This window comes from Lagopus muta, chromosome 7 (assembly GCF_023343835.1).
Source record: "Lagopus muta isolate bLagMut1 chromosome 7, bLagMut1 primary, whole genome shotgun sequence".
Classification (NCBI taxonomy): domain Eukaryota; kingdom Metazoa; phylum Chordata; class Aves; order Galliformes; family Phasianidae; genus Lagopus; species Lagopus muta.
The window spans coordinates 29,229,131-29,246,640 of NC_064439.1; the positions used below are offsets into that span (position 1 = coordinate 29,229,131).

Here is a 17,510-nt window from a genome sequence, read left to right on the forward strand (position 1 = left end):
ATCCACTGCTGCCTTTTTACACAGCAAACTAGAAACCACTCCTTATGATATCTGGCAGCTTTCCAGCAGCAGCCAGTTCGTATATGAAAGTTTTAAATAAATTATTGTTCTAGTATACGCCCTGAGGTTGGAGGAGAAAGAACATCCAGGACTAACAAACCTGATTGTTCTGGCAGAATCGATTCAGTCCAAGCTGGCATTTCTAACATTTTCCTTTTTGAGACTGTGCTGTGTGAGCACTTTATACAACCATGCTCATTTTTCTTGTCCTATTTGTTGTGTATGCATCAACAATCTTCAATATCAAAGCAATATTTAGGTATTAACCCTGCCCTGAACTCCCTTTACCTTGGGTAGATAAAGCCAATAGCTTGTCTGACAGCATGAGTTCATTAGGCTGCATGTTACTCCTCCAATTTATTACCTTCTGGGGAAGGGTGTGACACAGCCCTTGGAATGAAAGCACTTTCCAACTTGGCATTCGTAGGTTCAGAAACATACTTCAATTGCACTGCTAACACTGCAGTGATTTTAAATTATAATCACTCGGCATTGAACTAAGTGATTACTATGCTTGTACCACCGTGCTAGCTGAGATTCCCATAAATTATGATGTGTGTTTTCCTTAGGCAAGTACTGGAAGTCAGTGGAGCCATACTCTGTGCCAGTGGATTGTGCTCTGGCTGAGTCTCAGAAACGAGAGAGGGAGGAGACAGAAACGGTGTCTGCTATGGCCTCCCTTTCAGTGGATGTTGAGCAGTGCTTTCCTCAGGAAAGCAGCAGGTAAGCCCATGCAATTATTGCAGAGAGCGAGGATTTTGCACTCCAGTCACATGAGATGCAGAAGACAGCTAGACTGAGTTGTTTCCAGATTGTCTGCTAACTGAGCTACCTGGAATTTTTCCTCCTTCAATTTAAGATCTTCCTACTTGGCTGATGGAAACACAAAGGTATTCTATGCTAACAAATGTTTTGGTGCGCGTATCTCTTTACTAAGGTTCATGAGAGTACAACAACTTTGTTTCATCCCCATGTTAAAAGCTCTTTACTATATAAAAAGTGCACTATTTATACTGTCTGTGTGAATAAAATGGACATGATCAAGTATAATCAACAGTATTCTTCACATTGGAAGAAATTCAAAACTGGGTTAGCTTTAACTTTCTAGGAAGGCATCTAACTTATGCTCAGATAAATGTAATAAGGACGGACTTAAATCATTATTAAATGATATTAGATAGGCATTAAAAGTTACTTCCCTGGAAGCAATGGAACAGTGCCAGCATAAAACTTAAAACAATCCTGGCCAGGACAAGGGCCAACATTTTCTGCCTGCTGTTCTGAAGGTACCGGCTAAAAAGAGAATGCTGTCTTTTTCCAGCTTGCCAGCTGCTTTTTTAGGTTAATGAACATTGCTTTCATTTTCGCAGCCTGAGAAAATGACACAGTAAATGTTACTAGTTTTCTGCCAGTTAAAGATAAAAAAAAAAAAAAAAGAAAAAAAGCTTCTGAGCACTATGTTACAAAGCAGTATTTGTTCAAAGGGACATCAGAGTTTTGAAGAGCCTCTGCAGAAGTTCTTGGTGTTTCCTATTTACTCTTTTGGAGGACAAACTTTTCTGGCCTTCTCCAACAGATGAAGACCCAGAATGCAGGGAGCAGTTCAGTTTCCATCGGAGGAAAAAGGAAAGAGAAGTAAAGTAGAAAAAAAAGCCTTATAAGGAGACTCACCAGCTCCCTGCACATTGTAGAATGGAACTGCATAGCAGGAGAGGAAGGAGGGAGATGGAAGCAGACTAGAGCTGTGGTTGGACTGGAGCCAAAAGGGCTTGTGACTCCTGTGCCATGGCAGCTATTTGTTTAGTTTGGTTCTTGCTGTCTGCATGGGAATTTTATTCCAAACTTGTCTGATGGGCATCTGGGAGAACCCGTGGGGAGCAACACGGAATCAGCTCAAACCTATTGGAGCATTTGGAAGTGGACATCTCCCACTACTGTGACAGCATTCATCTGTCAAGAGATTTGCAGATGTGGCTCAAAGGAACACACTGGGGACATAGCTAGTCAGTAAAGTTTGTGGTGTTTACTTAGTCGCCTTTCTTATTGCAACTGTGTTTTAAGGATGCTACATCTATTGTTGGGTGTGGATTATTACAAATGAATCCATAAAAACTCAGGAAGAATCCAGTGATGAACAGGAGACAAATTTTATATCTGTGAGAGCATTAATCAGTGATCAGCTAAGGAATAATAAGGTTTGTCATGTAGATTTGTGACTGTCACGAGATGTTTCTGTTAGCCAAGGAAAGAAAGCTGGGGATCCTGTTTGTGTATGCAGAGCTCTGAAATATAAGCAATTTTAATTAAAGGGTTGGAACTAATTCAGCCAAACACAGCAAATTCTTAAGTTGTATGAAAAAGGGCGTGGTTAATTTTGTGTATTTTTGTATTGCTTAGAATAATCAAGAACTGTATTTGTTATGATCCTCCACTCACTTAAATCTACGGCTGTCAAGAGCAATCACTGATCTTACAAGACTTGAGTAAAGTAACCCTTTGACTTAATTATTGTATTTATTGCCTAACTACTGATAACCTGTGGCAGTTTCCTCCCATTCTGAAAACAGCGTCTCAGAGCAGAGCTGAGAAAGTGGGAAAAAAAACGGATGTGCTGAAATGTACACAAGTGGAATTCATGTGGCTGCCAGATTCATTACACTTCATCAGTCCTGGGCTCTTATAGGGGTGAAGCCTTTGTGATGAATTGTTCTGTGGAAAAATGGCTTTGTTTGAAATATCCTTGGTGCTGTTGAAGTTTTTCAGCAGCGCAAATAAATCCTTACAAGCATACATCCCTGATTATGTTTCCACATTTGTAACCTACAAAGAAGTCACCCAAAGCCAGCTTGCCATCAGGGAGCAACAGGACACCATAAGCATCATCTCACTGGAACAAAATTGACAGCTACTTTTTCTGAGGCTTCAGGATGTTGTTTTCTTGGCTTTCTCCCTACTGAATGTAAAGATGAATATGGAATGAAAAAGGGTAACCTTGAAGATTTGATTTCAGAGATGCAGACACAGTTTTCTGGGCTGCAGAGAGGACCTAGCTGCACTTTGAGCATGAATGAAAGTTCTGCATGGGATTATGAATGCAGGGATTGATTTGATATTGCACACATTGGTTTTATGCCAGTATAACTCAATTCACTTAACAAAAACATATAATTCTATTCATAGGCGTATAAGAACACAAGCTGGTGTAACACAGTGATGAATTACAATTTTATCACATTTGTTCCATTTATTATAATTAAAGACCAAGTATACTTTGCTCCTTCTCCAACCTCCCTCTATGAGAAATGACAGAGCTGCAGGAACTTGAAGAGCCCTCTGGGCTCTTATGTTCTCTGCATCATTCTTCCCCATTGTGGATTGCAGCCACCGTCTGAAGACCTTTCCACTGAGTATTTCTGGGGGAAAATTGTTAGTGGCTGGCAGAGCAGGATCAGAACAGAAAGTGTCATGGCTGACAGGGAAGCCTGAAGGGTTCCTTCATTCTGCCAGGAGTCTGTTTACTTTCTCTTAATTACCACTATGTTCTGCCAAGCTGATAATTCCGGTCTTGTTTCACATAGTTGATGATAGACATCCTGTTGACTTCAGCTCTGGATGGCCAGGCCTGCAGATGAAGAGAGTGGCAGCAAAAGTCTCTTTGTGGGAAACTCTTGCCAGTTATGTTGGAGGATATGTTGGTGTTTGGAGTGAGATGACTCGTTTTAAACTCAGATTTTGGGTAAAGCAGCTCTTTTCCTGGCCAACTCGTATCTGACTCACTTACCACTGATGAATAAAGGATAAAATGCTCCTGGCTAAGGCCTGCATTAAGTATTTCTCTTTCTTTCTTCTCTCCTTCCTTCTTTTCTTCAAGTGACAGTGCAGATTATTTTTTTTTTATTTGATTTTCTCTGAGACTAAATGAAGAAAATGGTGAAAGCTGCTATGCTTTTGGTGTTTTATTTAACCAAACACAACTCTGCACTTTCAGATTCAATTGAAACTTGATTATAGCCTTCATGAGAGAACAGATATAGAAAAAAAGACTTTGTGGATAGGAAAGAAAACATGCATGATGCTAACACAGATTTAAATGCAGACGCAATTAAAGGAACCAGCATGCCCTATAAAGCATTTCCAACTGCCATAACTTTTGTGTATAGATAACTGCTTATTCCCTAAGCGAGATACAGATTTAGCTGATTAGAATTTTGCTTTGGCCAGACATCTGTTTCAGAAGCCTTGCTATGAAAATACTCAGCACAGTGCTGTCCACGATATACTGGAGCTTCTGTATATCTTGTCTTAAAATGGAAAAATAAATGGGTGTGGGGAGAAGTCTCCAGCACTTACAACTTTTGCAGCAAAGAGTAAATCTTGAGAATGACATTTATCAGGATTTAACTTTATGGCCCTCATTCAGCTGAGCGTAGATTTTACTCAAATGGAAATGAAAATGAAGCATCAGTTTTGGGTATTTCCCTTAGTGTTTCTGAGCTGTCGGTTGCATTTTCAGTCATATTGCAATGTATTTTATAGCAGTGGAACTGCTTAGATTGGAAGGTACATCTAGCCACCAACTAGGGTCACATTCTCTGCCTGTGCATTGGCTCATAGAGCTTTGCTCAGAATTTCACTGTATGAGCATCCAGAAAAACTTCTGAAGAACTTGCACCTACTGACCATACCCCATTGCATCTGAACTCAAAGCCAGGCTCAGGAGTCAGAGAAGCTGCAGCCTTATTTTACCCACCTGGTGGCTAGTGCCTGAAGGAAAGGACAGGGAACAGAGGAGTTGAGAGCAAGACTTTCCCTGATCATCTGTAATCTCAACGGCTGTATGTGACCCATCTGTGTGAAAGCCTCCAGGATATTTATCCAAGTACAAATTTTTCAAAGCTAGTTTTGAACTAATTTACAGTTTTGATGTTCATGCAGTGAATCCCACAGCTTCATCAGGCGCAGTTTAGAGCATTTAGAAATGAAAGCATTTTTTTTCCTACTCACGTTCTCTGCTACATTTCTGGTTTTAAATATTTTAACTGTCTCAAGACCTTTTATTTTTCCTGGAATTAAAAAGAAATCTTACTTCAGATTATTCTTCTTGCCCCTTTTTGTAATTCTTGTAGTACTTTTTAAGAACAAGGACTAAGAATAGAATTCAGGACACCAGATGTTGAGCACACTATGGATATATACAGTAGATTAATGATGGGCATTTTTTGCTGCTTTTGTTTCTCTCTTCTACTCTCATTAATTCTAAGTTCTCAGTAATTGCCATCACAGTATATAAACAATTAAAGCTGTCCTCGCTCTGCTTTGTGTATTATTTTGCATCTGTTTACCTTCTTTTCCATTCAGAATTGGCACTATGGGCTTTAGAACTATCTAGTATCAGTAATTTTGCATCATCAACAAATGTTATCACTTAAACGTACTGGTACGTTGCCAAGTCTTGAAATGCTGTGGAACAACTCTCTATGGTGAAAATTCACCAGTGTTATTACCCATTTCCTCCTTGAGATGGATTTTTAATCTATGGCAGGGACTTCTCTCATAAACTAAGTTCCTCAGAGCATTTGCATAAAATCATTGGAAGACCTTCTTTGTACATGGGTATCACTTGATCCCTCTTCCTTCAGTTCCTTCAGAAATTTGTAATAAATTTGTAAGGTTTGACTTCCCTGCAACAGTTAAGGCTTAACTCTTAGCCAAATTACTATTATCTAAATGCCTACTAATTCTATGATTTATTATAGTTGCTATCAATCTCTCCCCCCCCCCCCCCCCCCCCCCCCCCCAGTGCAGACATACTGTATCTCCTATAGTCTCCCTAAGGAGGACAGCATTTCTTACCTCTGGCATGGATGCTGATTTAACCAGTAGAATGTACTCTACAGTTATTTATTTAGAAACATCATGATTGCATTCCCTAAGAACTCAGTGGACAAATTTAATCTGCTCTTAGCAATTTGGCAGTGTTTAATATACCAGCTCGTTCTTGTGCTGATTCAGTTTAAGACAGTTCATCTGCAAATAATAAAATCTACCTGACACTTCTCTAGTTAACAGAGATATAAATAGTTCATTTTGCTCTTGTGATCTACCTTTCTTGATGTTCCTCTTATGCTTTGATCATTTCTTCTGATGTATTTGAAAGATCTTTTCATTATTAGTTTTTATGCCTTTAACATGTTAGTCTTCAGATTCTCCTTTGCCCATTTTGTGGGTTTACATTGAACTTGCCAGAGTTTCTATTTTATTTGCCTTATTTGGACACGACATCCTCTTTTGGGAGTTCACATGTTTTTACCTTGGTTGGCTCTTAAATTGCAAAGCCTTTTTTATCATGGCTCTTTTCCTTTGATCCATAGAGACCATTTTTTACTAGGATATACACTTACTTGGGATCTTTAATATGATGTCTTCAAGCACTCGCCAAATCATCTTCAAGGTATAGAAACATACCTCCTTTCCCCCATTCTTTGCTACCAGAGGATCACTTTTCAATTACGATGCTCTTCCCTGAGACAGCTGAGTTAAATTAGAAACAGATTATGGCATAAAACAACCATACCCCATCAGAAAATCTATCTTTTGTTCAGCAATTTCAGCAATTCTGGGGACTTGGAGACTTATCTTGATTTTTTTTGGTTTTTTTTGTTTGTTTACGTGTGATGGTGTAGGAATCTTTGAGGAATCTCTGAAATTCTAATTTATAAATTAAGGTAAGAGAATTTTTTTATGACTTACAGAACACATCTAGATTCTTATACTGGCTTTCTTTAAAGTGTAGATCTGATCTATTTTAAATAGAATTCTCATTAAATAATATGGTTGCCATTTACTCAGAACTACCACAGAGCAATAGCACTCAAAGTGTCTCAAGTCTTGCCAGATTTTATCCACATGGAAGAACTCTGTCTCATTGACTTCATTTGTTTTAATATGATCATTTCATTTAGCAATAACTGCACAGAGACCATTTCCTTCTGCCAGAGTGTGAGCTGCAGATAGATATCTTGTAGGCAAGCACTCTTCATGGTACATTCAAATAATTAGAATGAATGCAAGAGAGCTCTGCTCCTAGAAACCTGCAGTTTCAGTGTAGGTTTACAAAAGATCACAGTCGTGGTTCTTCATTCATTACAGTCCTAATGTGTGCCATTTTGGATCTGCCAACTGTGCAAATCAGCCTGGATCAGATCCAACCTCACTGTTACATTTCTGAGGAATTAGAGCATACAATATGGATTAGGTTGTTTTGTTTTGTTTTCCTGTTTTATTTTTTTATGCCAACTTCTTGCTAGCTACAGGAAGACTAAGTGAACTAGTGCAACTAAGAGTGACATAATTGAGGTAACATAAATTTGGCCTGTCGGACTCTGCTCCCTCAATTTCACGGGGAGAACTTTGTATTTAAGCTGAAGGGGTACACATTGATTCATCTCTCAAACATATGTGATTTCAATGTTTTTCTTTCTGTACTAAGAGCCTGAAAACTTTACTTGATCTCTCACAAAACTCTAGCCTAAGCTGTTGTCCTGTAAACATGTATGTTTCTACTGACAAGTCATTGGATAGATCCAGTGACTTCTCTTGTGCTAATAAACTGAAGTAAAAGCACACACACAAATTATCAAAGCAGACTGAAGAAGGCTGAGAATACTCACTCTGGGAGATAGCAGCTGGATTTGCCAGGACATCTGAACCTCTTCTCCACTTCCAAAAAGGGCCTTGAGTCTTGCACTTGAATGTAAATATTTCTACTGGGGCTTAGGCTCTGGCTGTTGAGGACAACTGGGATATTCTTGGAGTACACAGGAGTTTATTAGAGCACAGTGCATGAGGTCAGTCCTGGTTTTCAGAAGTGCCCTCATCAATGAAAAATTACCCAGGGCTAAATGTTTAAACACAATTGTCTCAAGGTTGTGAGATATTCATGAGAATGTCAGAATCAGAAGCCAAATACATGTAAGTAGACTTGCACATACTCCTTCCCTAGCTCCTTATAAATAACAAAAGCTCCCACTTCCAATTGCAGAAATTTTCCAGAGCTCCACTCTTTCCTGTTCTGCCAGTCACCAGTTAAAATCTACTGAAAGCTTTCTTCTCATTCATTTGTTCATTCATTCATACATTCATTCATTCATTCATGCACAGCAGAATCTAAAATATTAACTGCTACCTGCTTTCAAATTGCTCTTTTCTCAGCAACTCTTGTCAGGTCCTGGGTGTTTAACAGGGCTTGCTGCACTTTTGCATTATTCTACAGGGGAAGCAGGTCTTCTGCTGGAAAAAGTGGGACCATGTGGTTAGCATGAGGGCAACAGACAGCAGCAGTGTGGAGTCTCCCCACAGCACATGTTCCTATGCCATACTTCACTAGAAGGCTGGGCTCCATCCCACCTCTATTTCGTCTGTGCCATCCAAACCACAAGTCAGGAGAATGCAAGGAAGGATAAAAATATAGTGATGATCTTGGTCATTTTTTTATTGCTCACATTAAAAATCCTCCACTGTATGGCGAGGAGTAGCAGATTCGAGATTTATAGATGGATAATCTTTTGGGTTCACAAACCCTTTGGAAAACAATTAGTCTGAAAAATGTCTACTTTTTCATATATTATTCATCTGACTTATTTTTTTAACATACTAGCTATAATAATTTCAAATCATAAAGGAATGACCTGCATAAAATCTTTTAAAGAGACATTGCTGGGTTTTTTTGTTGACAAAAACTTTAATAAATTCCAGATTAATTCAAAATTCTCTGGCTTCCTTGCTAAATAAACTACCAAAGCCCATGCAAGCCCCCATTAATTACTTTTTTTTTTTCCATGAGATCCCATGATCTTGTATTTTCTGAGGGGTTTTTACTGAAGCCAATCTTTATGTGAGCTTATCAGATTTAACTGGTAAATGTCTGTTCTATTTATTAATTTGTATTTACTTTTTGCCCCCCTTCATTTCAAGCAATTCTTGGAGGTCTTAAACTCACTCTTTAGGCTGTGTTCAGCCAGACTGATGAAAAATGGTCTGTTTCTAAATTCTTACATCCTTCAACAGTGAGTTCTCACCATGGTCTCTGAAGTTCCCCATTTTACAATTAGCAGCATAATGCTCAGAAACAGTTAGATATGAGAAGCTATGACACAGTGCACCAGCTCAGCATTTATCTCCATTTGTTACTTACTAGATGTTTTAAAGACTTTATCTTGCTTAAGTTGGATATTTCCCAGGAAGTTTCAAACAAAAGTTGCACTTAGAATCTGATGAGATATTATTAATGGATACTCTCTCTAAGACTGCTAGACAAGTTCAGAATTTGGTCTCATAAGTTGCAGGCAGGCAGGCAGCAGCCAATGCATTTATGAAAGCACAGAATTAAAACTCAAAGGATTGAGGAAAAACTTTGCAAGAAATGTTGCTGATTGCTTGGCTCCTGGTAAACTGGGGTTTTGTAATGGTATGGGCTCACTTGGGAAAAACAAATGCATGTATTTCCAGTCACAAGAGCTTGTAAAATAGAAGTATCACGGCTATTTTTTTCATGAAATGATTTGATTCTGTTGACACAAAGCATGTACATTTCTGGAGAAAAAGTTATAAAATATTCTGACATATTTTAATATAAACAGGAATGTTTTCAGTGATTGCTTGGATCTAAAATGTTTTTCCACTTGACATTTGTTTATACTTCCTAGGAAAGAAACTCTATTTATGGATAACTGAATAACACAAATAAACACGAGAGAGAGCTGAAAAATCAGCTTTGATTATGCATGAAAATCTACAATGTCATTGTGTACTCTTATGCTGTATTCTGATTGCCTGTTTATTTTTACAGAGCTGCTGGCGAGCCCATGGAAGAAGAGCCAGCCTTGTGAAGTGCCAAGTCCTCCTTGATATTTCCTGTGGGTGACATCATTGTGTATCCCCCCAAAGCACCCTCAGACATGTCTTGTCTGCTGCTTGGGTGGCATGGATCAGATGGAACATAAACACTGGGCACAAAGTTCTGAATAGCAGCTTCACTTGTTCTTTGGATGGACTTGAAAGGGCCCTAAAGATTCCTTAAATGTAACCGCTACAATTGTAGAGTTACAGTAAAACAGGCTTGGGAGAAAGAGCCTAGAGCATGCTTTTTATATGCTGTTCGACCCGCTCACCACCATCGATTGTGAAATAGAGTATTACAAAATTCTACACGATAGATTATAGATATGAGTTGCAACAGCCAGCAAAATACTTGGTAAACTCCATGAATCACTTTCTGACACTTTTTACTGGGTGATTTTTTTCATACTGTGTTAAACTGTTAATAGAAATTGTTTTCTTTGCTCCTGTAATGAAAAAATGAAAAGAAAAAAAAAAAAACCTTTATTTTATGTGCCGTTTTTTAAACCCCTGTAATGAGTTCTTAGCAGAACAAGAGAAAGGTGTGTAAACTGAAATGAGGGATTTTAGTTACAGGGAAAGCACTTCTTATTGTACTATAAATCCCCCCAAAGTACTGTGCTTGGTGGTGCTTCATTTTATTTTCCCTTCCCCTGGCCATCTCTCCCCATTTCATGTAACCTTTTCTATCATAAAAACACATTCACGATTCCCTAAAATGAGTGATCTTCTGTCTTTAAAAGAGTGCTGTACCCGCCATAGTTGACAGTAGCTCTCACCAGATGTGCAGCAGAGATCAAGTAGTCTCTGAAAAATAGATGGCTTTCCAAATGTGTTTTCATTTTATTCTGAAATGTTTCTGCATCCTGGCTCTAAGAACAGCGATCTGAAGCAACTGCGTGCAGCTCATTTGAAGCTCAGGTGTTTCTGTGGAGTTTGTTGGGGGTGTTTTTTTACAGGTTGTCTTGTGAATACAAACTGATTCTTTTATGTAGTCCTGCACTGAGAGAGCTGACACTGCTTAAGGAGTTTCAAAGGGTTTTGGTTTTACGTTAGATCCCCAAAGTGCAGCAAGACTTCCCTGCGATGTGACATTAGCTATTTAATTCCATGTTTGCAAACGTAACATAGAGTCGTGCCTTTAGCTGATAATGAACGCTTAAACTGTTACACGTGTTGCCTTACTGCTAGAGAAAGAGATAGGGCATGTGTGTTAGATGATTTCAAATGAACAAAATTGTGCTACAGCAACTTTTATTTTGTTTACAACTTTCTCACCTAATGAACCCTGGGAGATACCTTGAAGTATTTTGCTTGCAGTATGTGACAGCTCGCTTGGCTTTTGAAAGCAAATGATGTTCATTTTTATACATTTTCAAACTCAAAGGATATATTAAAGCCATAAGTGAAGACTGTCATGCTTTTTATTCTGAAATCTGAAAGAAACCTTAATTAAAACAAGATTCTGGTGAAGGCCATGATATGAAAGATATGGAACAATATGGTTTCACTTACAGTCAGACTCGAACCTGTAAATCAAAGATGAAAGATTTCATTCAAATAGAATTATATAATTCTCTTTTGTTATGCAGTTGAACTATATCTTTCATGCATTTGGGTTTGTTTACGATTAGCATTTTAATTTTAAAGACTTTTATTACTTATACAAAAGCTTTCTGCTACAAGTTAGAAATCCAAGGCATGCTTTGAAAAGGGAAATCTAAAAAAGGAATGTCATTTCCTATAATGCGAAGTAAACTTTTATTCCAAAAGGCTTACTCTAAAGTGGATATATGCCCCTAAGAAAGTTAAATAAAATTCTACCCACCATTTACAAGCCAAAATCTTGCTCATTTTAGTAATACAGAGGGACCTAGCGGGCTAAATTAACTCCTGCTGCAAGCCACCTTGCTTGATTTTGGGCTTCTGAAGGGACTGTTCATATGACTAAAGCAATCAGGGTTCACCCTGTTTTTTTAGCAGACGTGATGGCAATCTTACTTGCCACTTACTGCAGTTTTCTTGTGGTCTTCAAAGAAGTTTCTCTTCAAGGAAACTAAGGGCCAAGCTGATGAGTTGGCTAATTTGTAAAGCTTTTCACATTTTGAAATGATGTCTGCAAAATTTTAATTGAATGCATAGTAAGATCATTCTAGAATTAACCCCACAAATGCAAAATCCATTTGAGCCCTCAGCTTACATGAAATGGAATATGAATTGCAGTTTGAAATGCGATTCACAAACTTTACCAATTAAAGTCTATATTCTGGAGTGGAAATCAGATAAAGCTGTCCTTTGTAGCTGAAAAAGCTTTTAAAATGCCAGAGTAATTTGAATTAAACCACATTATAAACTCACACTTATGCATTTATACAGGCATACTACTTGACAGACAACTAGACGTGCTATTGGCTAAAGTCAGGATCATTTGGATAAGCAAATGTGCAAATAAACTGCACACAGATTGTGTCCAGAACTCTGTTCTCACTGAAGGCAATAACAAAATCCTCTTTGATTTCAGTGGGAGATGAATCAGGACCTGTGGGGCTTTTTGTGTGTGAGTGTATGTGTGTTCCTTTGGTGGGTTGTTTTTTGGTTTTTTGGGTGGTTTTTTTGTTTTTTTGTTTTTTTGTTTTTTTGAGAACACCATTTCTTTTTGATTATGTCATTACAAGGCACCGTGCAGCCCTCTGGGAAATGATCGAGGCTTATGGTAAATATCAACACTTCCTTCCAAGCAGACCTGGGCTTTCCAAGGGGGCAGTTTCACTTGCTGCTGTTTTCTTCTCACAGTAGTTTTTATTACCATCAATAGCTCCCTATGGATTACAGTTATAATATTTCCCAGTTCTTTTTGTCTTATTTCCAGGGAAATATTCATACTGACAATCTTAAAAAAGCAGAGTTTTAGCTGGATTAAAAAACAGATTTCCTGGGTTTCAAAAAGGTGTACAAATTGCCTGTTTCTCTGCTTGTAATATTCAAATCCAGAGGCTTAGGATTTCCGAAGAAATGTCACAGTCCCCTGTCTGCCATGGACCTCTGCTTAGGTGAAGGAGATTGACATCTCTGAAAAATAAATTCCAGATATTTCTAGCTGGCCGCCAAAATGTCAACATCTTAGTTTAGACTGCTTCTAAAAAATGAGCTGATGGGGTAAATAATGATTCCTTTGTCCAGTGAGGAGGGGAAGCTGAAGAGATGGCAAAGAGCCCTCAGAGCCAGAGTGACCCTCTGGTGGTGCTGGTGGCATGGGAACTGCAGGATGTCCTGCAGCAAAGCCTTGCCTTGCTGTATGAGGGTTCAGAGGCTGTATTCCAGCTTTGGATCATGATTTTCCTAAGTCAGCAATCTGTTGAGTCAGAAATGCTACAGCAGCAAGTATTGATGTGCTACTCCATTCTATACTCTCCCCTCAGTGTTGAAGACTGTGTGTTGAGCTGACTGAGACATGTTGTATACTGTTAGGTTATTAAATTCATATTAGAATCTGAAAACTAAAAGATTGTACAACTTAGGATATCGAGAAAAAATATATATATTCAGCTTAATGTTTTTACCTGGGCAGTTAATTTCAGAACTGCTAAGCCTATCTCTTGCTCTTCATTTTTTGGCTTTGTTTGTAGGAGCTTTCTGTGCCCTCATTTGGCTTTAATATAATCTGCAGCAATGAGCTATTTCATTATATTATCCTTCTTCAGGCAAAATTCCTAGCAAAAAATCAAAGTTCATAGAAATGTGGCCAGAGTAAAGATGACAGCATTAGTCTCTTTCTTATGTTCCTTCTTAATTTTACTTTCAGTAAAAAATAAGCACTTTATTTCAGGCAAGAGAATTTGAGGAAAATAAAATGATGAAATAATCTTAAATATCACAACATAAATAGAAAATACAAATTGCTGTTATGTAAACAAAGTTGAATATTTCTTTACTTGCAAAAAGTCAACAACCTGCCAGATGTAAGAAAGTGGCAAAAAAAGTCTGTCTCTTCAGTATATGATGTTTAATTTGGTGTCTCGTCTAAATGAAGTCTCCCTGAAAAGCTGAGATTCATAACTGGAGATTAAATATTAGAAAGGTTTTGCTGCAGCCAACACCAGAGGTCCTGTAGAGAACAAGAATGTAGAGACTGCTTAATTTGTGTAGACAGACAGCAGGACACTTTCGGGGCAATGTGTCTGGGATGAAGAATTAGAGGGAACATTTCCAAAGGCACTGATGGCTGTGAGACAACCAACTACGATTAATTTGCAGAGGCAAGGAGGTGCTCAGTGAGTGCTTGCCCTTTGGGAAATGCCCTGTCCCATGAACACACCCACTCATATGCAGACATGAACTTCCCTACACAGACTTAGTCCTAAATAACAACAACCCAGACTGTTGCCCAGAAGAAGACACTGTGGTTTTGCCCCTCGCAAACATTTCATAGCAGGAATGACAAGAGGGGATATCCATACTTTTTTTTCAGTAGTAGCCTTTCCAAGAGTGTAACGGCACATGGTTGTTTTATTTTAAAAGGTCACAATAGAGCTTTGTGAACTATTGTACATTTTTTTTACAGACTCCATATGGAAGTAAAACAGAATATGTGCATGAAGCAGGGGGAACCTGCTAGGAGAGAATTTCTCTTAAACCAAGCCTCTGCTACTTACTTTTCATCCAAAATCTGGAAGAATTTGGATTTTAAATTATAGTTTAATATTTATATTGTTGTGTTGCTTCAGTTTTTCCCTTTAATTGAATTTGCCTTCATAGCACATGAGAACCAGAGAAAAGAGGCCCATCTTCCCTGGCAGATTCTCCTGCCCTTGGTGTGGGAATGTGAATAACTTATCCTTGTCACTCCTAGCAGCAATTAAATGTTTCATTTTTGTGACAGATCCAAACTGGAGTGGTATTTTATGAGAATGATTTAGCTGGCTGTCTGCTGATTGTTAAAAAAAGAAATTGTGAAACTTGCATTCCTCTCTAACCTCAAAAGGGACCCATTTTGATTTTAACAATGTAATATCTTCACTTGATCCAAAAGGTTTTTTGTCCCATGACATCTTGTTACTAGCTCAGTTTTAGTCTTTAGCAAGTAACACACCACAGAGAGCAAAGACCAAGGAGGACATTCCAGCAATTATTAATTATAACTCCCATCTACTATCTTTTACTGTACTCTAGTGCCATGCTCTGTGCTTCTGTATATTAGAAGAGCTTAGAGCAAAGTATAAACTGTTCTGTGTAATCTAAGACACTCTTGGTAGGATGTTAATTAGCACACTGTGATTTGGTCTGCAGTTTATGAGGAATACGTGCTCCTGTGTGGATGGATGGTCAAGAGGCAAATGGAGTATGAAACTGATGGCATTGTTACTGTGCAGTGAGAGTGATTCTGTGTTAAAATATCCACACATCATCCCCTTGCTGTTGGTATGTCCAAATGGCCGAAGGAATGTTTGCAATGTCAGAGCTGTAGGATGCCTTTATTCAAAGGCCACTGAGCTTCTTCTGTAACGGGCTGTGGATAGGAGCTGGGAGATAGCTTGTGAAGAAATCTTTGCTTTGCGCAACCACAACCAAACTACAACCAAGTTCAGGTACGAATCTGAACTCTGCCACACATCCCCATTTCTGAAACGAAGTCCTTGTTGTTCCTCTAGAAAAAATCTGTCTGAAAGAGCACTGGCACCAATGGATATTTACCTGCTGACTTCAGCAGGCTTCAGAACGGTGTAAACATCATGTCTTATGTGAACAAGTTCATACACTTGTTTCCTGTTGCTTAATTTACCGTTATTTTATATTTATGGATTGGCTTAATATTCTGTTAGGATGCAGTAGGAAAGCATAAAGCAATACCTAGTGAATTCATAACTGAATTTTCAACCCAAACTTACTGCTGTGGGATTTTACAACACCAAGCCTTCCATCTAGGGATGCACAGCTGAAATGTCCATTTATTTTTTTTCTTTGAAAATTGTTGTAGCTATCTGTTTCTATGATAAAAAACAGTCCTTTTCTCAGAGCACTAAAAGTTTATCTGTAATTTGTCTTTCCAGGCAGATGAGATTCTAAGGAATAAAGTATCAGTGGGACCAATCCAAATGGTAAAATTTGTAAAGGTTGATATTAATATATTTCTGTCAGAGTAAGAGGAACCTGTGGATTGTTGTTATTATTCCTGATACATTTTTGTATCTGAAAGTATCCAATGAGTAATGTTAAGTAATACTGTGCTCCAAAAATTTGTTGATTACATATATATGAGCCTTGGATTGGTGTGAAATAGTTCTCAACTGAGTTGTAAAAACTCCTTTTGTTTTGTGTTTTGTAAAATTCTTTGGCTCTAGTCTTGTCCTAGTGTGAATAAAGGCTATTTGAAGTAAGTTTGTATGATACTCAGCTTTTTTCTTGTTTTAATCAGCTCTGAAAAGAAGTGGAGCTTTGAACATGCCACCCTGGTTGGATCATAGGAATCTGACTGTTAAATTACAGAGGGCGGAGCATGGGGAAGCTGGTGTGCATAAAAAAGGAACCACAAATGTTAATGTAAAAGTAATGTTACATGGCAGGCTAAAACCCACACAAAGCAGAGCTTTGCAGTGCTATAGCTTTAACACCAAGCTCATATTCTATAGTTCCTTTGGCTCATTGTCCTGAGGCATTGCAGAACACATAATTCTCCTCCCAGTGAAGCAATTTAAATAGTACGTGTGCTGTTTCAAAAGCCATAAGGCCCCTACTTTGTGGGAGGTGGGGAGTATCGCTGCAGCAGCACTGTGGACCATGGTATCACGCCAGCCCTGCTGCTGTAAAACCAAGACTTGTTACATGGACGCAACAGAGCTTGTTTTAGAAAGGCACTCCGCAAAAGCAGAGAGTAAGGAAAAGCTGTCCTCACCGTGCACATGCTTTGAACACATGCAGAGCATCAAAAGCAGTACAGTGGTTTGGGCCCCTGGAATCACTCCTGTGCATGGCACGTCATGCACCCAAGTCTGCAAATCAAGCAGGCAGGAAGGTGGCTGGAAGTACAGGTATTGGGTTTGCACATGCAAATCCCAGCTTTCTGGCACATATCCAGAGTGGCTTCAAAGGTGGATTAAAACCAGAACAAAGCAAAACAGCATCCAATTGTTTTAGCTCCAGTTCATTCTTCAGAATAACACATTTTTTTCCTTTCTGGGGAAGAGGACCCCAACCCCAGAAAGTCTTCTCCCTATTCCAGTCACTAAAATAACTGTTTGAAAATTTGGACTTGTAGCACGCAATTTCCGTGGCATTTTTCAAAGAAGTTGCATGTCCAAGGGAGCTTAATCTATCCAGCCTATCTATCTGCTCCTCTGCTTTGATTGTTTCCTGTGATACCACTGTGATAAATTGCAGAGCCCTGTGATAAATTGTATTCATCATGTCTTTCTGGCTGCCACACCTGCATTTTGTACATTAAACTCCCTCTCCTGGGACTACTTCTAACATTCCAACCTTGTGAGAGGTTTCAGATGGACACCATTTCTGCTATAATATCAACCTGCACATAAGAAACCCTGTCTTTAAGAACCAGA

General features: G+C 38.6%; 1 protein-coding gene across 11 annotated transcripts in view; it reads left to right on the forward strand.

The window, feature by feature from the left end:
- The window catches only part of HDAC9 (histone deacetylase 9), a 441,905-nt gene extending 425,569 nt beyond the window's left edge, over positions 1 to 16,336 (forward strand). For 6 of the 11 annotated variants that reach the window (XM_048952240.1, XM_048952241.1, XM_048952232.1 and 3 more), the window contains 2 exons: positions 630 to 783; positions 9,908 to 16,335. In XM_048952240.1, coding sequence (XP_048808197.1) covers positions 630 to 783; positions 9,908 to 9,947 — 194 coding nt within the window. In that variant the 3' untranslated portion in view covers positions 9,948 to 16,335. Of the gene's footprint in view, positions 1 to 629; positions 784 to 6,743; positions 6,786 to 9,907 lie in introns of those variants that run through there. The other 5 variants (XM_048952235.1, XM_048952231.1, XM_048952233.1 and 2 more) reach the window with 2 other exon arrangements.
- Positions 16,337 to 17,510: the final 1,174 nt, after the last annotated feature.